At 44.1% G+C, this 24,859-nt stretch overlaps 1 protein-coding gene across 2 annotated transcripts in view; it reads right to left on the bottom strand.

Moving 5' to 3' along the window:
- The window catches only part of C5 (complement C5), a 478,994-nt gene that overhangs the window by 282,951 nt on the left and 171,184 nt on the right, over nt 1-24,859 (bottom strand). For both annotated transcript variants that reach the window (XM_069609527.1, XM_069609526.1), the window contains exons 11-14: nt 20,071-20,274; nt 13,258-13,461; nt 7,727-7,936; nt 607-756 (exon numbers count right to left, since the gene is read on the bottom strand). In XM_069609527.1, coding sequence (XP_069465628.1) covers nt 607-756; nt 7,727-7,936; nt 13,258-13,461; nt 20,071-20,274 — 768 coding nt within the window. The remainder of the gene's footprint in view (nt 1-606; nt 757-7,726; nt 7,937-13,257; nt 13,462-20,070; nt 20,275-24,859) is intronic.

The raw sequence follows: 24,859 nt of genomic DNA, 5'->3' as shown, positions 1-24,859 counted from the left end.
AGGTGTCTCGTTCATTCATAGAAAAGACCCTGCTATCAGCACCCTGGGTTACGGGATTGACAACCCCGGGTGCTAATGGCGTTAATAACCTGTTCCACGGGTTATATCGGGAGTAACATCCTGGTGCCCTCATTGAATACCCTTGCTTAGATCGTGCCTTTAACTTGGACTGCTGGGCCATTAACCCCCGCTCACTCCCGATATAGCCTGTGGAATGAGTTACTAATGCCATATTGTGGATTTCTACAATACTTGAATGGATTTTGCTCTTCCTTAGGTCAGTAAACTTAGCCCTACAATTCAAAGACAAAGTTTGCATCTAACTATGTGGGACCTTCAAGGACAGGGGAATAAAGCCCTATTATACAGGCACACCGATTTAGCTTTTTTGACTGAGAGTGATACATTCAGCAAAGCAACGACAACCTAAAGTAAAATTATAGCTATTCGTGTTCCTTTGGAAATCATTTTACTTATCTGTGGCACAAAGGTTGATTTTTCATAACAGTAAAAAAAACAAGGCGCATTTCTATTTGAATAATGAAAGCATGGATAATCCAACCATTGCCAAGTGTAGCCCTTTCCATCAAAACCATGTGACTTAACTCTTTCCATGGGTCTCTTGCTTTTCCGGATGAGTCCATACAAGGCGGTATCCATTGCAGACAAAGCAATAAAAGAACCAGTGTCTGCTTTAATGTTTAACCTCAAATCATTTCCCGGTTTATAGGACTGCCGGTCTGTTGACAGTTTAACCTAAAGGTGGGAGCAAACAAGGGAAACGTTATTAAAGCGCCTTGAAATGGACAATAAAATCGAGGCAAATCTACATGGGAATTAAAAAGGTTAAAGTGCAACATGGTGAATAAATTGAACAGCTTTGGGAATTGATTATGAATAGGGTGGAATCAGTGAAGAGAGGCGGTAACCGATTTGCTACCACATTCATGGAAGCACCATAATCTGAGGATGGAGTTCACTTGAATGAAAGACCTCCAGCACATTGCATGATGTATATCCTCTGCAAATATAAAACAATGATCACAAGGTGGGATTTTCTCCAAATCGCAATCGATTCCAAGGTGACTCTCTAATGAGGAATACCACTTGCTGCAATGCATGTCTACCACCAAATCGAGTAATCAGTGTAAGAGTTTGGGGGAGTTACAATAGCTAATTTTACCAAACTCGGAATGAGGCCTGTGACCTAAGAAAGATCTTCCATGACACCAGGATTACCAGTAGTTAACAATAAATTGCTATAAAATTACACAGTAGTTGGTGAACATTTTGACTGACAAAATACAACTTCATTACGAGCATGGCGGTGCGGTACAAAAGTGAAGGTAATTCCTTCACCTCAAATTTTCAGCACTTTTCCACAATTACCTCTGGTGGAATTACCGGGTGGATTTTTGGAGGTAAAGTGGAGGAGTTACTCATGCTTCCTGCTCCACTTTACCACCAAATAATTGAGATTTGCACCACCAAACCGCCACTTGTAATCCAGCAGTATTACCACCAGTGGTAATACCGCATAAAAAGAAAGAAAAAAGTAGAATTCAAATGGAACTTTTTCAATGCTGCGCATTCCATTTGTATCAGCGAATTGTAACAGGGTGCTGGATGACATACAGGTATCGCACTTCTAAACAACAAAACATTAATTGTATCTGACCCATTTTTGTTTTTGGCAAATATACTGGTCTGAATGGGATCCCCCGTGTTTGTCGATTTTTACGCAAACATAGTTTGGGTGCAAAGTTTTGAAATGCTTGTGCCAGCCGGCTCTGTCGTAAGTCCATTAGCATATCATGGTGGGCTAATATGTACATAGACGGGGCGCCGCTTAGGTAGGAAGGCTTTGTGAAAGAGCAAACAGTCATGATGCAGGTTCATATGTGAATAACCCTGTGCCCGGGTCACGAGCTTTACTGAGGTACTGATGGTGGGCAGTGGCAGTGCTCCAATGAATAATCCAAGCATTCACCAAATTAAATATTGCCCATCTAAATTTCTCACACCATTTCTCAGCCTAGCTGCACTAGTGTTTATCCAAGTTAAAATTCATCTTAGAGTGATGTCCGTTTTGCACACATTGAAGCAGATTTTCAAAACTTTTAATCTCATCAATTGCACCAAAAATGATGCTCCCAATTCACAAAAGGCATTTGAATGCACGCATCATATCTGTGCACATTCAAATTCTCTGCTTCACTCCCTTTGCATATTTGCCTTTCTGTGCATTTTAAAGCCCACCTGCCCGAAAGACAAACCCTGGTGCACCAACATCCAGAACGCCCTCATCAATAAAATTTTAGGACTCCAAACTAAAATCGAAAACAAACGGCAACAACTGAACAACAATGTCACCAACCTTAGCCTACCCACACCTAACTACACTAGCGCAGGCTTCTCGTTCAAAAAGTCACCATACCGGAAGTTCAAAAAATCATCACATCCCTGAAACCCTCTAACTGTAAAGGAGACAGCTGCCCGGCTCAAATCATAAAAGATGCAGCCAGAGAGCTCTCCCCCTTCATCACCAAACTCATCAACCTATCCTTCACCAGTAGCTCCATCCCCAGCAACTTAAAACAATCATGGGTTCTCCCCCTCCTGAAAAAACAATCCCTCGACCCGGCCACACCCACAAACTACAGGCCCATCACCACAGTCCCCTTCCTACTGAAAATCCTGGACAGAGTCGCCTATATCCAAATTCAGGAATACCTAGAATCCAACCAACTGCTAGGAATACGTCAATCTGGCTTCAGACCTCAACACGGAACTGAAACCGCCCTTGTTGATCTCAAAAGCCAGATTGATGAAATTAAAGACAAAGGCAATGCCGCTATCCTACTCCTCCTAGACCTCTCAGCGGCCTTTGACCTGGTCAGCCATGAGGTCCTCTGTAATCACCTTGCCACCGCAGCCCACTTCTCCTCCCCTGCCATCACATGGATACAATCCTTCCTGGCTAACAGAACCATACGAGTCTTTTCCACCACAGCTGCAGCAGACCCCACCCCCATCACATGTGGGGTCCCACAAGGTTCCTGTGTATCCCCCACTTTGTATAACATATTTACAAAGCCTCTATTTGACCAACTGGATCATCTGGGTGTCACCTACACAAACTACGCAGATGACACCCAGATACTCCTCACTATCTCTGGTAATTACCAAGAAGACTCCGCCCGGATCAACAAAATATTCTCCATCATTCAGGCATGGATGGCCTCCCATGGTCTCTGCCTGAATGATGAGAAAACAGAGCTCCTAATTGTCGGCTTCCCCAACACTCTAACTAAACTTGACCCTTGCTATAATAACATCACCATCGATGGTCATCCCATTCCCATAGCCAAAAGCGTAAAAACCCTGGGTTTCTATCTAGATGCCAACTCCAACCTCAGCAAACACACCAATATGATCGCCTCAGCCGCTGCCTATACCGGCAAGCTCATTAGGGCCAGCAGACCCTTCCTATCACCCAACAGCTGCCTCACCCTTGCCAGGGCCCAAATACAATCCAAACTGGATTACTGTAACAGCCTGTACCTAGGCGCTAATCAATCCGTACTCAATAAATTGCAGGTAATACAAAATAACACCTTACGCGCAGCCCTCAACATTCCCAGACAAGAGGATATCTCTGCCACTAGGAAAGCCTGCAAATGGCTTTCCATACGCCAAAAGATTGATCTAAAAATCATCTGCCTCACGTACAAAGCCCTCAATCACCTAGCACCACCTTATCTAGCTAATAAACTCACCCTGAAACCTGCCACCAGACTCACCAGATCCTCCAACACCCTTTGCCTACTAGTGCCCAGGTTCCACCTAAAAAGAGCGGGAGGGGTAAGCTTCACAGTGCTGGCCCCCCAACTCTGGAACTCCCTACCGCTTAACATCAAAACTGTCGAATCCTTCCAGATCTTTAGGAAGCAGGTCATCAGATGGCTGCTAAACAAAGAATAACACCACTAACTCTAGACCCGTGCGGATACTGGCTTAGACACTGTATTTATTCTGGAAATTGTATATTGTACGCACTGCATATGTTCTGTTTATTAACCACTGTATATATATGTATGTATTATAAACCTGTACGAAGTATGCACACTGTAACCATATTCTTAAGCGCCCTTCTACCTCCGGGTTTGGAGCGCCATACAAATAAAATAAACAAACAAACAAAACAAACAAAGTGCATCCTGCATGTGCCAATTTAATGCGCTTTAAAATGAACAGAAACAGACATTACTCACACCAATTTGAAACAGGTGCAGGGTGGTGCACAATGCATGATAGTGTCTTTCCTGGCCTTGACATACATTTTTTAAGTAGAAATTGTGCTTTCCTACTTGCATTTCTATGCCTCAAAAATGGACAGAAATGCTTTTTTCTGTGCATTTCACAATGACAGGCCTTCCCTTATATATTAGTGTTGGGAGCGTGCGCATGCCTCAGTTTTGGCCAGCGTTACCATCAGTGGGAGTCAGTGATGGACTCATCTAAAGTATCAGACGGAGCACAAAACGTGTAAACAGGTCAGAAAGGGAAAGCAAGGATGGTAGGATGGAGAGGGCGAAGGGAGGAAGAGGTGGCGTAAATGGTAGAATGAGCGTAGAGCAATTAGAGTTAGAGGAGGGGGATAGGCAGTCATGATATTCTGGAGTTCAGTCAGGAAAAATAACACACATGCACGGAGGGGATTTTGGTGTAATGCGAGGGGTGGGATTGAAGGGATTGGTACAGATGGTGTGATCGAAAGTGAAGGGAGGACATGATAGGTCGAACATTGATGGATGTGGCAAGGTCAAAGGTCGTGGAGATGGAGGGGCAGTTGGCTTTCAGGATGCCTGTAGGTGTGGCGTGATGGACTTTTTATACTTGGGACACTTTTGCGGCACCGTTCTTAGTTTTATGGGTGGGGGGTAATCTAATGGAGATAGCAGGGTCCAGGTGGGATGGTGCATACGGAATATAAAGCTTTGCAGGTAGAGTGGAGGTCAGTGGAGGAATCAACGACCAATGACAACGTTGCAAGGTGTGGGGCTGGTGCAGGGGGATTGGACGATGGTGCTAAGGTTGCCAGGGAAAGCATCTCCAGTGCATATCTGTGGTTGGAGAGTGGGCGGAGTTGGTGCTAGAAAGGGGTTGGGGATGATGGCCATGAGAAAGAGCATGTAGCCAGAGGGAAGAAGTAATTGGGTGGGCAGCAAGCATGTGTTCATTATAATATCATCAGCAACAAGGAGTTGATCATGTTTTTTTGGATGCAGTATGTTGTGTACATTTTGAGTTCACCTAGGAGCAGGAGGGGAAGGATGTCAAGGAGTAAGGTCAAGCGCCTCAAGCTACCTCGCTGACAAGCTCAGCAGCTCCGGAGGCCTATGATCCATCAGCAGTAAGGACATGTGCAGACCTGAACTCCACCAGTGTGAGAAGGAAAGAACCAGAAGACAGGCCTTCTCTGCCTATAGCCCCAGAATCTGGAACCTTCTCCAAATCAACACAAGACTCAGCCCTTCACTTCTTAATTTCAGGGAGGAGCTCAAGACCATTATTTCTCCCTCACACATAGGTCCACACACATTGCCAGCAAACTGAGGCAGGGTGACCTGCTCCTGCCTCTTTTCTTCCCTAGCTGCTTGTAGATTCCTTGCGGCCAAAGTGCCCACCCTCCTCCTCCCCCGTTGTTATCTCCCGGCTTTCTTGCAACTCTACTTCGCTCACTGTGTACTCCCCCCTGTGACTTGTAATGTGCTCTGTTGCTTCCCAAAGCTAGGTCCGTGCTCAATAAATCCCCTAACAATTACAAGCTAAGTGAAAGAAACTATCCATATGGCTTGGCAGCTTGTAAAGGAGGACAATGATGAATGGGACGGGGACAGAAGGCATGGTGAAATCTGTTCAAAGGAGAAGATGAGATGTCAGGCTTAGGGGGAAGGGGCAAAGAAGGGCTAAGGATGAGCTCAACTCTGTCTTCCCTTTTAAACAAATGGGTGGGTGAATGGCAGGTGATTTGTGTGCAGGCCAGCTAGGGCTGTAATTTCTTTGCGGATGGCTCAGTTTCTCAATTAATACAATATGCATGAACTTCTTAGGCTGTATATAGCATAAACTTAGCTAGCAAGCAAAAGAGCACTGTACCGGAAGGGATGAAATAGAATTTGGGGCAGTGGGATCAGATATGCTGCTTGTCCAGTAGAGTCAAACAGGGTTCCTGGAGAATGGAGAAATTGAAGCGGCTGGAGGAGGGACAGGGAATGGGTTAGCATTCGATGAGATGTTCTTAAAAGGATGGGGCCCCAATTCTCTCTGGAAGTGTAGGAGGGATGGGAACAACCTGTTGCCAGCTGGTGTTCCAGAATCTGGGGCTGTATGAGTCATGTTTCCTGTTACCTCCTTCTTACATTTTATTTCTTCCAGGATGACCATTTCAAGGCAATAGCAAAGCCTCTGTCATTGAATTGACCTCAATAGACCTTCAGTTCCTTCACCAGATGTAATGGTCCCTTAGTCTTGATGGCTTTGTAAGGGATCCATTATGTTTTGAAGATGGTGTGTGCTTGCAGAGGTAGCCCAGGCAGTTCCTCAAGAATGGTGTTTCTTCTAGCCAGCGGCGAGGCCCGTTGAATCATCATGGAATGCCTTGAGGGGTTTGAGGAACGCTGGCAAGGCAGGCATTGCTGCTGTCAGGGTGGGAGAGAACCACAGCATGGGCAGCAGTTCTGAAGTCTGGGGCAGTGATGTGGAGTGTGATGCTGCAAGGAGCACAAGTTGCTACAATGCTGCCCATGTCATTTAGGTGGTGCAGTTCTTGAACACATGTTTGCAGTCAATGGTGAGCCAGAGGGATTTTAAGTAAGGAGAACGTTGGCTTGTGAATGCATGAAAGTTAATTGCAGTCCACCATTGGTGGGAAAGTGGATGGCAAAGTGTGGGAAATGATACTCTAATGATAGTCCAAGTGGTCAGTTGTGAATTTGATTGACATATATCAAGCATCCATGCACCGTAGAATGCTACTATGGCTATGCTTTTCCGGTCTAGCATTGCATATAGCCGTCCAGACTGAAACACCCGACGTACCTCAACACCTCTGCCGCTTGCATACAGCGACTACCAACCGAAAGGAACTCGGTATAGCTGGCCACACTTCGTCTCTCGGAACAAAAGCAATCTATCGCAAACCACCAACAGCGCCCACCCACGTGCCTGGCCTCTCTCTGGGATGCTTAGTCGAGCCTAGCCTGCCACACAAGTCCTAGACCAGCAGAATGCACACATGCATCTCCCAATCTAAACTCTTTAGAATTTTCCAGCACACTGACTACGGTCACCGAGGGCGTTCCAACCCGAGAAAGCGCATTGAGGCCACACAAGTGGGGAAAGAGTACTATATAAATAACATAATACAATACATAAAGTATGGTAGAAACGTGGGACCGTGGGTCCCAGCTGCACTAAAAAGTATAGGCTAGATGTGGTTACGGGAGCATCAGACCAGCTTTCCAGACTTGTGGACAAACCGCTAAGCTACACAAAGTTCAATTCACACTGGAGTAAATCTGTGGGGAAGTTTGATTCTTGCTTTCAAAGTAGAGAAGTGGCACTCATGGGGGCCTCACAATTTCTCTACAGACCAGTCCCCTGCTGTTAAATGTTTAACATTTGGTTTCCGCTGTACAGGTCAAGCTGGACGGTTCCTTACCTCCTGCTTGTTGACACATTTCTCTTCTACATTCATCCAGACGGAGTCGGCCACTAGCTCCGCGGTCTGGTCCCCGGTGATGATGTAGTAGACGAGGAGGCGAGCCGAAGGAACCATATCCGGCGTCAGCTTCAGGTTCAGGCTTTGGAAGCTGGAATCTTCATATTTGGTCTGGGTTCCGTGCTTCACAATTTTCCCTTTGGATAAAATCTGTACAGGAAAGAAAATAAATGGAAATGTAACTCTGGTTTGTATCAGGCCTTGTTCTCTGTGTACATCCCTTTTGTGAAGATCACACAAGCAATAGCGTTGCCAGTTGACAGATAAAACTTGAAAAGTGCCTAGCGTTTCAATGATAAAAGGAGCGCTGTAGAACCCCTAGTCCCAAATTATAAATCCCAGGTTCCCCACTTGTAAGTTGTGCAATTCTACATCCTTGATAAACCAGTGTATCCTTTGGTGTGTCTGTTCTCTGACCTGCCAAAACTGTGCCAACAAAAAATGCAAAATGGACAAATTAAGCACTTTATACCAAACTGATCATTCAAGAAGTATCTGCAGTTTATAGAAGATTGATTCAACAGGGTGTGGCTGTGGCAGTGGAGGATAATGTATTCATTTGGTTTTAAATAGGGAAGATTTGATGCAAGCCATAGCACATAAATAAATAAATAATGCTGTATGAGATGGGGCAGAAGGCAGGCGAACAGCTATGCAAAAGGAGTCATGGACAATAGAGCCTTCTTGAAGTGTTCTTGTGGCATGTTTCAGGCTTAGCAAGGCAGTAAGAGACAGGTCTAACAGGAATTCTCATGCTGCACCACCGTATATGATCATATTGTAGCAACAATTTCGACCTCCATCTCAAAAGTACACATTTTAACAACTTCGCAGGAGTCTTTTGCAGGCATGGAAAATAAATGCTTAGAGTAAATAAAAAAAGGTTTAGTACAGTGGCAACCAAAGGGGTGAGCAGATGAATATCTCTGACCAGTCTCACCACTGTTACCATGCAATGCACGGAATGGTGGGAAATCACCCTTTTTTGCATTCAGAGAAAATGTACAGTAACTCAATTGCCTACAGTCCATTACCATCCACAAAGTAAAGGTGGAAATGGGTGAACAATTCCGAAATAATGCATGCTGGTGTGTGTGCATTATTTGTGGAAAGGTGCACCTTTTTGAACCTCAACCTGCAGAGTTCCCATAACTAGGTAGATCTACAAAAAAAGAACACATGCTATAACGTTAATTAGTCCATGTGATATTTCTGTTCGGTAATCCACCTAACTTGGAAAGAGGACCAACATGTTTGAAGAAATAAGCCAACGAATTTTAAAAACGTCTATAAACATAATAAAATGTTACAAACATTGTACGGGGATTGTGGTGGGACATGGAGTGGCGCAGTAGTAAAGGAGGACAAATAGGAACAGAGTAGGAAAGTGATCAGAGAGTAAGAGATTGAGAGACAGAAGGAAATGAGAAGGAGAGAGAAGGAAAGGAGAGTGAGAGAGAGAGAGAAGGAAAGGGGCGAGGGAGAGAGAGAGAGAGGCAGAGATTGAGGAGGAGGAAAGGAGAAAGAGAGAGAGCAGGAAAGGAGACAGAGAGAGAGAAGGAAAGGAGAGAGAGGGGAGAGAGAGCGAGAGGGAGAAGCAAAGGAGAGAGGGAGGAGGAAAGGGGCGAGGGAGAGAGAGAGAGAGAGAAGGAAAGGAGAAAGAGCGAGAGCAGGAAAGGAGACAGAGAGAGAGAAGGAAAGGAGGAAGAGAGAGAACGAAAGGAGAGAGCGAAGGAAAGGAAAGAGAGAGAGAGAGAGAGAGAGAGAAGGAAAGGAAAGAGAGAGAGAGAAAAAGAGAGAGAGAAGGAAAGGAGAAAGAGCGAGAAGGAAAGGAGAGACACATAGAGAGAAGGAAACAGGAGAGAGGAGAGAGAGAGGAGGAAAGGAGAAAGAGAGAGAAGGAAAGGAGAGAGAAAATGAACGGAGGGATCGAAGCAAAGGAGAGAGAGAAGGAAAGGAAAGAGAGAGAGGGAGAGAGAGAAGTAAAGCAGTGAGGGCAAGAAGGAAAGGAGAGACAGGGAGAGAGAAGGAAAGGAGAGAGAGCAGGAAAGGAAAGGAGAGAAGAAAAGGGGAGAGAGAAAGAAGGAAAGGAGACAGAGAGAGAGAAGGAAAGGAGAGAGAGTAGAGAGAGAGCGAGAGGGAGAAGGAAAGGAGAGAGGGAGGAGGAAAGGGGCGAGGGAGAGAGAGAGAGAGAGAGAAGGAAAGGAGAAAGAGCGAGAGCAGGAAAGGAGACAGAGAGAGAGAAGGAAAGGAGGAAGAGAGAGAACGAAAGGAGAGAGCGAAGGAAAGGAAAGAGAGAGAGAGAGAAGGAAAGGAAAGAGAGAGAGAAAAAGAGAGAGAAGGAAAGGAGAAAGAGGGAGAAGGAAAGGAGAGACACATAGAGAGAAGGAAACGAGAGAGGAGAGAGAGAGGAGGAAAGGAGAAAGAGAGAGAAGGAAAGGAGAGCGAAAATGAAGGGAGGGATCGAAGCAAAGGAGAGAGAGAAGGAAAGAGAGAGAGGGAGAGAGAGAAGTAAAGCAGTGAGGGCAAGAAGGAAAGGAGAGACAGGGAGAGAGAAGGAAAGGAGAGAGAGGAGAGAGAGAGAGAGGAGGAAAGGAGTGAGAGCGTGAAGGAAAGAAGAGAGAGAAGGAAAGGAGAGAAAGAGAGAGCGAGAGAGGGATAAAGGAGAGAAAGAGCACGAGACAGAGAAAGAAAGGAGAGGGAGGGAGAAGGAAAGGAGAGACGGGGAGAGAGAGAAGGAAAGGAGAGATGGATAGAGAGCGAGAGAAGAAGGCAAGTAGGGAGAGAGAGAGGGAAAGGAGAAAGAAGGAAAGGCGAGAAAGAGAGAGAGTGAAGGAAAGAAGAGAGGGAGAGAGAGCAGGAAAGGAAAGGAGAGAAGAAAAGGGGAGAGAGAAAGAAGGAAAGGAGAGAAGGAGGAAAGGGGAGGAAGAAGTAAACGAGAGAAAGAGAGAGAGAGAAGGAAAGAAGAGAGGGAGAGAGCGGGAGAGAAGGAAAAGCGAGAAAGAGAGAGAGAGAGAGAAAGGAGAGAGCACATCCTCCTGTCCAATAAGATGGCGGGTGAAAGGGCTTTATTGAAAAAAGGGTTCAAGGGGAAAAGGAGAAAGCATTGAAGAAAGGGGTGGAAGATGGGCCATGGCAAAAAGGAGAAAGCATTGGAGAAAGGGGTGGAAGATGGGTCATGGCAAAAAGGAGAAAGCATTGGAGAAAGGGGTGGAAGATGGGTCATGGCAAAAAGGAGAAAGCATTGGAGAAAGGGGTGGAAGATGGGTCATGGCAAAAAGGAGAAAGCATTGGAGAAAGGGGTGGAAGATGGGTCATGGCAAAAAGGAGAAAGCATTGGAGAAAGGGGTGGAAGATGGGTCATGGCAAAAAGGAGAAAGCATTGGAGAAAGGGGTGGAAGATGGGTCATGGCAAAAAGGAGAAAGCATTGGAGAAAGGGGTGGAAGATGGGCCATGGCAAAAAGGAGAAAGCATTGGAGAAAGGGGTGGAAGATGGGTCATGGCAAAAAGGAGAAAGCATTGGAGAAAGGGGTGGAAGATGGGTCATGGCAAAAAGGAGAAAGCATTGGAGAAAGGGGTGGAAGATGGGTCATGGCAAAAAGGAGAAAGCATTGGAGAAAGGGGTGGAAGATGGGTCATGGCAAAAAGGAGAAAGCATTGGAGAAAGGGGTGGAAGATGGGCCATGGCAAAAAGGAGAAAGCATTGGAGAAAGGGGTGGAAGATGGGTCATGGCAAAAAGGAGAAAGCATTGGAGAAAGGGGTGGAAGATGGGTCATGGCAAAAAGGAGAAAGCATTGGAGAAAGGGGTGGAAGATGGGTCATGGCAAAAAGGAGAAAGCATTGGAGAAAGGGGTGGAAGATGGGTCATGGCAAAAAGGAGAAAGCATTGGAGAAAGGGGTGGAAGATGGGTCATGGCAAAAAGGAGAAAGCATTGGAGAAAGGGGTGGAAGATGGGTCATGGCAAAAAGGAGAAAGCATTGGAGAAAGGGGTGGAAGATGGGTCATGGCAAAAAGGAGAAAGCATTGGAGAAAGGGGTGGAAGATGGGTCATGGCAAAAAGGAGAAAGCATTGGAGAAAGGGGTGGAAGATGGGTCATGGCAAAAAGGAGAAAGCATTGGAGAAAGGGGTGGAAGATGGGTCATGGCAAAAAGGAGAAAGCATTGGAGAAAGGGGTGGAAGATGGGTCATGGCAAAAAGGAGAAAGCATTGGAGAAAGGGGAAGGAGAGAGGAATGGAAAGAGTGAAAGGAAGGGGACAGGCGGATATTAATGAGAAGTGCATCATTTCTGCTAAACGATTCAACATATCGAATCCCCCCATTGTGCCTAGATATACGTTTTTTACATTTCTTTTTATTGTGCATTTAGTCATAGACAAAGAAAGAATGACTTTTTACACATTACATCACTAGGAATTATTTTAAAAAATCTGCAAAAAATAATTGTACAGAAAGAAAATTGAATGTGGTTAAGCAATAATAATAAATTAAAATCTAGGATACAATTATCAAATTATGTTAAAAGAGGCAGATCAAATATATTACAAAATGAAGGACACAGGATTGTTGTTTTAAAGACAATCATCATAAATTGATTTTGATAAAATTCAATTCATTTACAAGTTTTAGCAAAGCGATTGACAATGCAATCTCTTTTCCCGCTGACAACCTTTGCCAAAAATCTTGTGTAGTAATTCGCAAGATATCATACACAAAGTTTGCAAAGTATTAGGTGTTAAGGTGGCCGGAAGAGACTACCAAAATGTGTTTCAGATCTTGTAATAGACCTTCTTCACATGTATAGCAGACGCCAGCAGAGGAATCTAACTTGTGCCATATACGAGTCGTCTCGTTAGTTTTTATCAAATTAAGATGAAAACGTAGTAACTCTTGACACCAAAATGGATTTAGGAATCTTCTAATATGTGGGAGTCCATATGAACAAGACTTTTCACATAGGGGAAATGTTTTGACACTTTTCAAACTGATTAGAGATTGTCTGGTTTAGAGCCTAGATATACTATTTCTTCCTCTGAAAAAATTCGACAGGCAGATTTGGGGGTTAGGAATTTGGGGGAGACAAAAAGAACTGGACAACGCAGATCCAGACTTGTGCCCACTTCTATGGTGAAAAATTATAAAATGAAGCATGGGACACACCACTACAAAGTCGCTAGTGATTGATAATAACGCCTTGGCTTCCTTCCCATGTAGCCTCTCTTGCCCAAACACTGGATAAAGTCAGAACGTTCTTAATCTACTATACAGCAAAAAACAAAGAAGTGGGTCTCAATAGTTTATATAACCCTGAATTTCTTAATACATGGGGGTTTGCTCTTCTGTCTCTTAATCCAAACCACCAGAAGTGTTCCCGTCAACAATTGGCCAAAATCTCTGACCTTGGCGTGCACAAAATGGGAGCCTACGCTTGTCTCACGAGAACTTCTTCACCATAGACCGGTCACTTACCAGATAGCTGTAGTGGGTCACTTTGTGCAGGTAGTGGCTGCTGAGGTATATGTTCAGGTTGACGTACTCGCCAACGTGCAGGGTCTTGTACTGATTTGCCCAGTCGATGTACAGGTAACTTTTGCTGAGGGAGAAGTAAGCTGTGGCGGTGTGTTCAGACGATGCCTGGTTCTCTTCTGGCACGTTTTTGTCTGCAGTTGTGAGCTACAAATAGAGAATAAAGAGCCAAATTTTGAAGAAAACATTGCTGACCTATTCCAAGAACTGGAGGGAATTGTTACATTTGCAGGATGAAGGCCCCACAGGAGCGGCCTCTATATTTCATCAAGTTGTCTAAAGGAAAATTATGAATTATCATGCACCCCCAGAAACTATGTAGTGGAGATTAGTAAACAGTGAGTTATGTACGAGTGGTGAATATCATCCAGTGTGCCTGCCCTTTAAGTTCAAAAGAGAAGAGTTGGCTTCTCTTTTATGAGTTTTTTCACTAGAAATGTCATTCAGTGTTGTGGCATGGCAGCAGAGCTGAGCAATGACTGGTATTCACTAGCCAGTCAGTAAGTCTACCCAGAAGAAAAGGGTTTGCAAGGCTACTTGTGCCTAGCCTTTTAATTTTTAGGTCACAAATGAAATCTAGATTGGTGGTTAATTAACAGAGTTTTTATTGGCTGAGTACCAAAAGTAATTTCCTAAGTAAAAAATGTGCCAACATACTCCATTTGGAAGCACATGCAATTGTTTCTCCCTTACCCAGGGTTTTTCAAGGCCCAGTTGACAAACAAACAAACAGTTGTGATTAAGTGTACAATATTGTGTGTGCTAGTCCATTAGTACAGCCCTGCACATAGTTTTCACACAACATACGGTTCAGGCAAAGTTAAATGTTTTTTCACAGTATTCAAGCATAAATAATTCACATCTACAATTGAATTAAATTCAGAGCAACTGATAGCTAAGTAGACCAGCTTAGTGGCTCTATGAAAATCAGATCAGTTTTTATTTGTTGTTCTCGGGTTATAACCCAAGTGAAGAGAATCCAATCAACGATATTCTGTCTACTTCTGGCTCCTGAGCAGGGCGCTAAAATCACAGAACTGCATTCAGCTGTGAATAAGCTCTGGCCTGGAGTCTTCTCCATTGATCCCTGCTGCAAAATCCCTTCCAAAGTCCTGTCTTCCGTCTTCATGACAAAGGAATCCATCGTTCGGGTTTTTGGCTGCAGATCTGGAAGCCTTCCAGCTGCAACCTTTCTTCTGTGCTGAGGTACTGTATTGGCTGGGGTATTTACTTACCATAAGCCTGTGTTATTTCTGTAAAGCGTTTGGTATGTTTCCTGTGATTGGGAGTCCGCTCATCCAGTTCACCCAAGCCCACTGCTGGAATCCTCCTAGGGTGTCTTCTCAGAAGGCCCTGGAACCTAGCTAACTCTAAAGTGAAATACTCATCTGTTTGAACGTTCTTCTTCTGCAACTCTGACTTTTCCTGCAAATGAAGCCTATCTCATCCTGCCTACAGCTGGCACCTAGACCAGTAGGGTCTCTCGTCTGCCTCTGAGAGAACTCATGCAATAGACCAGGGAAGGACTGGATAAGAAAAGGATTCTGTCTTGCAAAATATAACAAGTGTTTTAAAGTGTACTTTCTTGTGAAGGAGTTAGTTGGTAACTGTAACTATGAGAGTGAGAAGTTACAAAAGTTCTTACTTACCTTGAATGTGTGTTGTGCCATTCTGAAATGTATATGTAAGGTTATTTTACTCACCTGTGAATTGGCTGTTTCTCTTCCCAAAAGTAATGCTGTTGGCTTCACTTAACTAATTCTTGAAGAATAAAGTTTGTGAGCTCACCAACTAGATCTTGCTTCCCCTAACCTGTTGTACAGACTGTCTAGAATAAGTTGGCCTTAGGTTCTACCTACCTGGAATAACATGGAGTTATTCATAAAGTATAACATTGGGTTTTGCTTTCCCTGGTCTGTTTTATACAGATTGTAAAACAGTCTAAGGTTTATACCTACCTTGAAGTTGCTGACCCCTGGCTGATCAAGGATGTCATTTGGGGGTCGCCAGGGGTCACAACTGCGACCCCTAGTATCTCCCTTTCTACCCCTGTGGTCTCCCTTGCTACCCCTAAAAAAACATTATTTCTTTTTTTTAAATGTAAGCTCTTGCACTGTGGCCAGTGCCATGTGGCTCATTAGTTCTGGAGGAGCTGGTATTCTTGTTCAGTCCTCTTAAAAAAACAGGGGTTCCACAAGTGTAAGACTTTGAGCAGTGACCCTAAATAAGAAATAATAGGAATAATAAATAATTAGTCTTTCTGGAATTCTATATAATAATTGCTAAACTAATTAAAGGTTTATTTCAGGCACACTTCAGGGGATGAGTCACTGATTTAGTCTGTTCCTAAACAGCTCAAATCCTCAATGCAGAAATGTTTTTCCAAAAAGCATTCAGGGTAGAATAAGCATCAATTTTGGACAGATATGTATTTTGCTTTTTGCAAGTTGCAGTTATGGTATGTTTTTCTGCAGTTGTCTCTGTTATGATCATCACAAGACCTTCCATCTCAGTGTCCTCGGTCAGTTGACAAAATCCTTCTGCATAAAAGCTTGTGTACGGGGTAGAAATATTTGACCATAGCACATCAAGTGGCCATTGATTTAATTGTGCCACAATGAGTGCTTTGTTGTAATGTATCTATCTTTCCAATCTCCCTAGCATGCTGTTCACGATGTTTGTTTGCATGTATGAGATAACGAGTGCCCAGAGTATGGGTTGTCATGTGAGTGCGCAGCTTTCCCTATTTTGCCAACCTCTGAAGCCTGAAAAGTAGATCCACGCAGGCTTGACATGCAACCAACTTTGCACCAGATCTGAAGATGAACTAGCCTGCTGTTAAAGGCATGGTCTAGTAAAAAATGTTATTTAAAAAATAGATAGGCAACATAAAAAAAAAAATACTAGCATTCTCTTTTTTTAAACTTCCTATGTAAAATTTTGAGCTATTCAAGCTCAAAATTCGCAAAAGCAAGCACATGGGCGCATCCATTTTGTGAAATGGATGCCCTCCTGTGCTGGCTTTTGCTTTTGCGGCACTAATGAAAGAAAAGCCAGCCAGCTGTAGTAAACAAAAGCTACCGCTGGGTGGCTTTCCCTTCATTAGTGCTGTACGCGGAGGACGGGGACCGGAGACCAGAGCAGGAAAGCTGCAGCTGAATCTCAGTAAGTGCTATTTATTTTTTTTAAAAAAAATAAGCACTAGCTGGGGTTTATTTTCTAGGTTTTCCAGGCTGGAGGAGCCCGGAAAACTTAGAAATAAAACCGCAGCTTTAAAAACTTATTTATGTTTGCGATCGCTTTTGAAGCGACCGCAAACATAAATACAACGTTATTGTGTTGGAAAACGCTGCGGTTTTTCTTTCCAAGTTTCTCAGGCTCCTCCGGCTCAGAGGAGCCTGAGAAACTCGGAAAGAAAAACCGCAGCGTTTTCCAACACAAGCGCGTTGTTTCTGCCTGAATCTGTTTTCCCATTTGGGGCTCTCGGGCTCCCTGTGGGGAGCCCGAGAGCCCCAAATGGGAAAGTAGATTCAGGCAGAAACAACGCAGCATTGCGGAAAACAACCGCGTTGTTTCTGCCTGAATCTGCTTTCCCATTTGGGGCTCTCGGGCTCCCGAGAGCCCCAAATGGGAAAGCAGATTCAGGCAGAAACAAAGCAGCATTTAGCATTTCCCATTTCCCATTTCCCATTTGGGGCTCTACGAGAGCCCCAAATGGGAAATCAGCTGTAGGCAGAAACACTACGCGGCATGTAAACACAACCGCGTTGTGTTTCTGCCTGCTGTGGCTTTCACTTTGGGTCTCCCCTGGGAGCACCGGAGACCCAAAGTGATAGCCACAGCAGGCAGAAACACAACGCGGTTGTGTTGGAAAACTCTGCGTTTTTTCTTTCCGAGTTTCTCAGGCTCCTCCGAGCCGGAGGAGCCTGAGAAACTTGGAAAGAAAAACAGCAGCGTTTTCCAACACAATAACGTCGTATTTATGTTTGCGGTCGCTTCAAAAGCGACCGCAAACATAAATACAACGTTTTTAAAGCTGCGGTTTTATTTCTAAGTTTTCCGGGCTCCTCCAGCCCGGAAAACGTAGAAAATAAACCGCAGCTAGTGCTTATTTTTTTTTTTTTCTAAATAAATAGCACTTACCGAGATTCAGCTGCAGCTTTCCTGCTCTGGTCTCTGGTCCCCGTCCTCCGCGTACAGCACTAATGAAGGGAAAACCACCCAGCGGTAGCTTTTGTTTACTACAGCTGGCTCGCTTTTCCTTCATTAGTGCCGCAAAAGCAAAAGCCAGCACAGGAGGGCATCCATTTCACAAAATGGATGCGCCTATGTGCTTGCTTTTGCGAATTTTGAGCTTGAATAGCTCAACAAAATTTTACATAGGAAGTTTTAAAAAAGAGAATGCTAGTATTTTTTTTTTATGTTGCCTATCTATTTTTTAAATAACATTTTTTACTAGACCATGCCTTTAAGTCTCAGTTACCAGTTTAATGGTATCCAGCATAGAGAGTAATTTGCTTTCTGACTTTGTGAACTTTCAGACATGTACTTGTTCATTTTACTATAGCCGGTTATATAGCTCATTGGGTTGAGTGCTCGCTGCTGCGATGTATGTGTGATCTGCAGGTTTGAATCCCAGCAAGGCCAACTCAGCCTTTCATCCTTCTGGAGTCGATAAATGAGTACCAACACAGGGTGGGTGATATTGTATGTATATTTGTTCTATATAAAGCTTAAGCGTAAGTGCTATATAATAACACATCATTATCATTTGGCTTGGACGTCTGCCTGCATTCACAGTAATTTGGTAATATGGGCCTATACACACTGATATTAACGATACATATGGTGGTTCATTCTTGTATGAAATGTATATCATATTAGTGATATCGCAACCATATTTTTCATAGTGTATTTAGGAATAATGCAATGTAATGCCACTTCCTGTTTTGTTAGGGGGTGAAAGGTAGTCAAGGGTCATGTGATGTCACTTCCGCTACCCCTGGTATTTTGGTGAAATGACATCCCTGTTGCTGATGGCTCCATTCTAAAAAAGTGTTCTGTAGGTGTAGCTGACCTTGGTCTGCCGGGTGCAATCCTAAATTAGTGTAAAGAGTTCTTGCTTACCTTAGACTTTGTTCCACTGAGCTGTAAAGCAACTGTAATCGTACATTACATCAAAAGGTCTTACTCACCTACAACTGTATGTCATCCTGAATGTGATTATGGGTTTCTACTGTTCCTTGAATGAGTGATCCACTATTCAGAAAAGTATACTTGCAGGTTGGTTTACTAAATTATTTTTTTAACTGAGTGTCACTACACAACTGCTAGGGTGTACTGCCAATGTATTACTGAACGTAATCAGAAAGTTACTTATGGTTTTACTCCACATGAATCGTTATGTCCAATACTAAATGTGTTTGAAAAGGTCTGACTTGCCTAGAAAGAATATTAGTTTTCTAAACAAGGTGTATGTGTTGGCCTGGGTACCTTAAAGCATTGTGTTGTGTTTTTATAACGTGCTTATGACTCTATGACTAAGTACTTACCCACCAAGATTTATCTTGGCCTAACTTGTATTTTAAAAAACCTTTATTTTTTGTAAGACTTCTCGTTGTCAGTGTTTCTGTTGAACCCTTGGTATACTGCAAGTTCTTTGTACCTTCCTACAGCCCTTCTCCCTCCTAAAATAAGTCTGGCTGATGTGCCTGTGATACCATATACTCAGGTGGTACAGCCCTATACTAACAGTGAAGTCTTGTATTGTCTCAGTTAAATGGTTTTGCTAAACCCTTAGTTGGACTTCGGAAAAACTGTCCAAACATTAGTCATGACGTGAAGTTAATTGGTGTTTGTCTTTGTTGGCTCAATGTCACCTGAGAAAGGCAAGTGGGCCAGCATCTGGTAAAGTCACCATTTTATTCTGCATGAAGTGTTAATCCTTGTTTTTTTATTTTGTTCAGCTGAATGTTGTCTGAAAATGCCTTCCGGATTCAGAGTTAAGTTGGGGTAGAATCTATTATGTTAACAGTTAACTAGTTGCAAAGTGTAATGCTAGTTGTTGCTGGAAGGATTGTATCAGTACTTTTTATATTAGTTTACAGGAAGCATCCAGTCAAAAAAAGTCATAATTATAAAGTTCCTCTTACATACAGTGACTATTCCAGGCGAATAGTAGCAATATTATGGTATTCCCTGGCACACTTGATATATGTTGGCAGCACCTGGAGGTGTGGAGCTATATAGCACATGTTGTGACTATACCAGGAGTACAATGCCATTAGTGGGGCATTCAAGGATGCACTTAGCATATGATAGCCATGCCTGCACATGGCGGGCTCTATCTTGGCATATTGTGTCTATACCAGGTATAGGATCACATCATTGGATCATTTGAACCCACACTAGGCTTATGTGACAGCCAAAACCTATTGGCTTTGCCGATGCTTGCTTTATTGGACATAACTCTAGAATGAGGTTTTGGTGAAGGCTGTCATACACACTTGCCTCATGTCCCCATTGTATTATGTTGAATGGCGTTCTGTCATTTTGTACGTGGGGTCCTAGGAATTACAGTGCATTCCCAACTCTCGGTGTCAAGTCGGAGCTGGTATGAGATAGCGGGCCAGAATCCTTGACGTAAGTAGGCTTTTTGGAACCAGGTGGATTGGATCGTCTCGGGTTGTTTCAGAGCAGGACCTACCCATATGAGCAGCAACCAGCCGCAGGGCATTCAGACAGAAGAGGACTCACCTTGAAATCCAAGGTGTTGGCATCAGCCGGGATGTTCACAGAGAAGATGGCGGTGCCGTCCCTGCTGCCTGACCACGCCTTGCCCGCCTCCGAGCTCTCGTCCACCAGGGTGGTCGGTGCCTGCTCTCTGTTGAACACTGTTGCAGTCAGTCTCACCGGGATCGCCCTGGTGGCGGGGTTTTCCAAGGCATCCATCACTTGCACCTGTTGATCAGAAAACAGAAGCACGCATACATTAGTGTCAGATGGTCAGCGCCATCTTTAAAAGTCAAAGTTAATCGGAATGTAGGTAAGTTATGGAAGGAAATACACAGTAACATTCATAGTGATTTCACAGTGTTATGTATGGGGGACTGGTATAGCTGGGTTTGCCGGCGCATCGAACAACCATATTAAGTGATGTTTCTGGGATATCCACAAGGCATCCATATGAGAAGTTGCATGCAATCAATTTCACTCTTTTTTGCACTTTCTTTTGCATCAAAATGCATATGGTAAGTGGGGTTAAGGTATATATGGAGGTGGGGGTAGTAAGGGATGGTGCAGGGGGTCTGCATTTTGCTGCAAAAAAGTGTGGCGCACCCTCAGTCTCTTGGTGGGCATTTGGGATGCACTCAGGGCTCATACATGAATCTCATGAAGTGCCTTTAGATTAGACATTATGTCAATGTAAGACTTGCTCCTGTGATTTGACTCTACAGCATGGAATATTGCAGCTGTCGAACTGTGGCCCTTGTTTTGTTCTGGCAGCACCTCCCCGGTGACTGCTGTTTCTTCAAGATGAGAGTTTCTGATGGCAAAAGACTACCTTAAGATCTACCCCTTTCCACACCAGGGTTTATGGCTAGGGGCTACCAGTGAGTTAAAGCCTTCTTCCATGAAAGCATTTGAGCTCATGGCTACTTTCCGACTTAAGTACATGTCCTCACTTGTTGCAATACTTGATTTGCACTTGTTGAATTATTGCTTATCCCACGTTATTCAGGTTCCATGTATTAATGTCCCCGCAAAAATGTCTCCTAAAAAAAAGCTCTTTTTTGCAGAGACATTATTAAATTGAACACCCCTGCAACCACCAAATGTATTTATTTTTTTAGAAAGGGAACAGGGGACATCCCTGCAACCTGTCTCCATACATAATGTCACCATATATAATGTCATATATTTTCTTTCTTCCAGGAAGAGACACGTGAAGGATCTGATCCCAGCATCTTTCGGTGGTTCCCTTCCAGGCCCTGACCCTGTTGAAGGTTGACCCGTACGTTCTGTATGTTTGACCCTTGAAATGTTTACATTGTACCCCCATATTCTTGTTAAGTATTTTTAATATTTTAAGTAGTGTATTCATCACGTACACTCCCATTCATGTCCATCCATACGTAAAGTACATATGTAATTCATAAAGCTTACACTGAAGTGCTCCAACTTGCAAAGTCCGAAATGTAACACATTCACTAGTAAATGAATAAATGTGTGTCATTTTGTTTCATGGTTTGGACTCATTGGTTGCATTGTCAAGTTTTAAGACGTTTTTTCGGTGCCTTCTTTTTTCTGCTTCTGTAATTTTCATACGTAGTTTTTCTTTGTGTTGTTTTTCGACTCAGTGTTTCTTTTTTCTTTCATTGTTCATGGAGTTAGTTGCATTTGCACTTTTTGTATTCACCACGCTTTTTTCATCATTAGCTAGCATCTATTCCTATTGCTTGCCTTATTTCATTATTGCTCAAGTAATTTTTAGCAGAATACTACTATAAATACATTTACATTTTGCTTTCTCTCCGTGTCACATTTTCGACAAATTAGTAACCGTGTTTTAATAGCCTGTTTGAACAATACACCAACTCTTTCCAACACATTGCTTGCACTCAAAGTGGTACTTGCCAGGTAACATTTACTTATTAGCACTGGGCGAACAGGCCGCTGTTTCACTCCACGGGTATTTTCAAAAGGTTTTAGGAAACACTCAAGCATAAGCTGTGAAAATATGACCTGTGGATTTTGGAAATTGGAAGGGAGACCGAGCCCTTATAACGTGTAGTCGAGAGGTCCTAGTACATTTGCACTTCCTATGATGGGAGAAAGTCTTGCTCACTAAATTAGAAGGAAGACCTAACCCTCAACACGTGCAGTGGAGAAGTCCTACTTCATTTGCACTTGCTGTGTTGGAAGGAAGTCTTGCTCACTAAATTGGAAGGGAGATCTAACCCTCAACACGTGCAGTGGAGAAGTCCTAGTTCATTTGCACTTGCTGTGATGGAAGGAAGTCTTGCTCACTAAATTGAAAGGGAGACCTAACCCTCAACACGTGCAGTGGAGAAGTCCTACTTCATTTGCACTTGCTGTGTTGGAAGGAAGTCTTGCTCACTAAATTGGAAGGGAGATCTAACCCTCAACACGTGTAGTGGAGAAGTCCTAGTTCATTTGCACTTGCTGTGATGGAAGGAAGTCTTGCTCACTAAATTGAAAGGGAGACCTAACCCTCAACACGTGCAGTGGAGAAGTCCTACTTCATTTGCACTTGCTGTGATGGAAGGAAGTCTTGCTCACTAAATTGAAAGGGAGACCTAACCCTCAACACGTGCAGTGGAGAAGTCCTACTTCATTTGCACTTGCTGTGTTGGAAGGAAGTCTTGCTCACTAAATTGGAAGGGAGATCTAACCCTCAACACGTGCAGTGGAGAAGTCCTAGTTCATTTGCATTTGCTGTAATGGAAGAAAATCTTGCTCACTAAATTGGAAGGGAGACCTAACCCTCAACACGTGCAGTGGAGAAGTCCTAGTTCATTTGCACTTGCTGTGATGGAATGAAGTCTTGCTCACTAAATTGAAAGGGAGACCTAATCGTCAACACGTGCAGTGGAGAAGTCCTAGTTCATTTGCACTTGCTGTAATGGAAGAAAATCTTGCTCACTAAATTGGAAGGGAGACCTAACCCTCAACACGTGCAGTGGAGAAGTCCTAGTTCATTTGCACTTGCTCTGATGGAAGAAAATCGTGCTCACTAAATTGGAAGGGAGACCTAACCCTTATAAAGTGCAGTCGAGAAGAAGTTGGATTCAGAAATGTTTTTGTCTATTTGAAAGCACAGCCAGACATATGCCAGGCTCTCGTACCCTGATGGAGCCCCCTCTTATATGGTTAGATGTCTGGCGAGGGAAGGGATTTTGATAATATTTTTCTAAATCGTGTGCTTGCCTAGAACCCTACATGTAAGACTTTCTGTAGTGGAGGCATAATGCTACATCAAAGCTAGACGATCTACAGTGACATGGAGTGGGTGCTAAGGATGCATGGTTAGCGCTGGCCAGGGGTACATGTCTACGACGGCTTGTGGCATTATGCCCTTCAGTTAGTTACCAGAGGGATACCAGTGGTGGAGGTATAATGCTACATCAAAGCTAGAAGATCTACAGTGACATGGAGTGGGTGCTAAGGATGCATCGTTAGCGCTGGCCAGGGGTACATGTCTACGACGGCTTGTGGCATTATGCCCTTCAGTTAGTTACCAGAGGGATACCAGTGGTGGAGGTATAATGCTACATCAAAGCTAGAAGATCTACAGTGACATGGAGTGGGTGCTAAGGATGCATCGTTAGCGCTGGCCAGGGGTACATGTCTACGACGGCTTGTGGCATTATGCCCTTCAGTTAGTTACCAGAGGGATACCAGTGGTGGAGGTATAATGCTACATCAAAGCTAGACGATCTACAGTGACATGGAGTGGGTGCTAAGGATGCATCGTTAGCGCTGGCCAGGGGTACATGTCTACGACGGCTTGTGGCATTATGCCCTTCAGTTAGTTACCAGAGGGATACCAGTGGTGGAGGTATAATGCTACATCAAAGCTAGACGATCTACAGTGACATGGAGTGGGTGCTAAGGATGCATCGTTAGCGCTGGCCAGGGGTACATGTCTACGACGGCTTGTGGCATTATGCCCTTCAGTTAGTTACCAGAGGGATACCAGTGGTGGAGGTATAATGCTACATCAAAGCTAGACGATCTACAGTGACATGGAGTGGGTGCTAAGGATGCATCGTTAGCGCTGGCCAGGGGTACATGTCTACGACGGCTTGTGGCATTATGCCCTTCAGTTAGTTACCAGAGGGATACCAGTGGTGGAGGTATAATGCTACATCAAAGCTAGACGATCTACAGTGACATGGAGTGGGTGCTAAGGATGCATCGTTAGCGCTGGCCAGGGGTACATGTCTACGACGGCTTGTGGCATTATGCCCTTCAGTTAGTTACCAGAGGGATACCAGTGGTGGAGGTATAATGCTACATCAAAGCTAGACGATCTACAGTGACATGGAGTGGGTGCTAAGGATGCATGGTTAGCGCTGGCCAGGGGTACATGTCTACGACGGCTTGTGGCATTATGCCCTTCAGTTAGTTACCAGAGGGATACCAGTGGTGGAGGTATAATGCTACATCAAAGCTAGAAGATCTACAGTGACATGGAGTGGGTGCTAAGGATGCATCGTTAGCGCTGGCCAGGGGTACATGTCTACGACGGCTTGTGGCATTATGCCCTTCAGTTAGTTACCAGAGGGATACCAGTGGTGGAGGTATAATGCTACATCAAAGCTAGAAGATCTACAGTGACATGGAGTGGGTGCTAAGGATGCATCGTTAGCGCTGGCCAGGGGTACATGTCTACGACGGCTTGTGGCATTATGCCCTTCAGTTAGTTACCAGAGGGATACCAGTGGTGGAGGTATAATGCTACATCAAAGCTAGACGATCTACAGTGACATGGAGTGGGTGCTAAGGATGCATCGTTAGC

Source organism: Ambystoma mexicanum, chromosome 8 (genome assembly GCF_040938575.1).
Source record: "Ambystoma mexicanum isolate Mex_15411 chromosome 8, UKY_AmexF1_1, whole genome shotgun sequence".
Taxonomy (NCBI): Eukaryota; Metazoa; Chordata; class Amphibia; order Caudata; family Ambystomatidae; genus Ambystoma; species Ambystoma mexicanum.
This window is presented reverse-complemented; position numbering and strand designations above follow the sequence as displayed.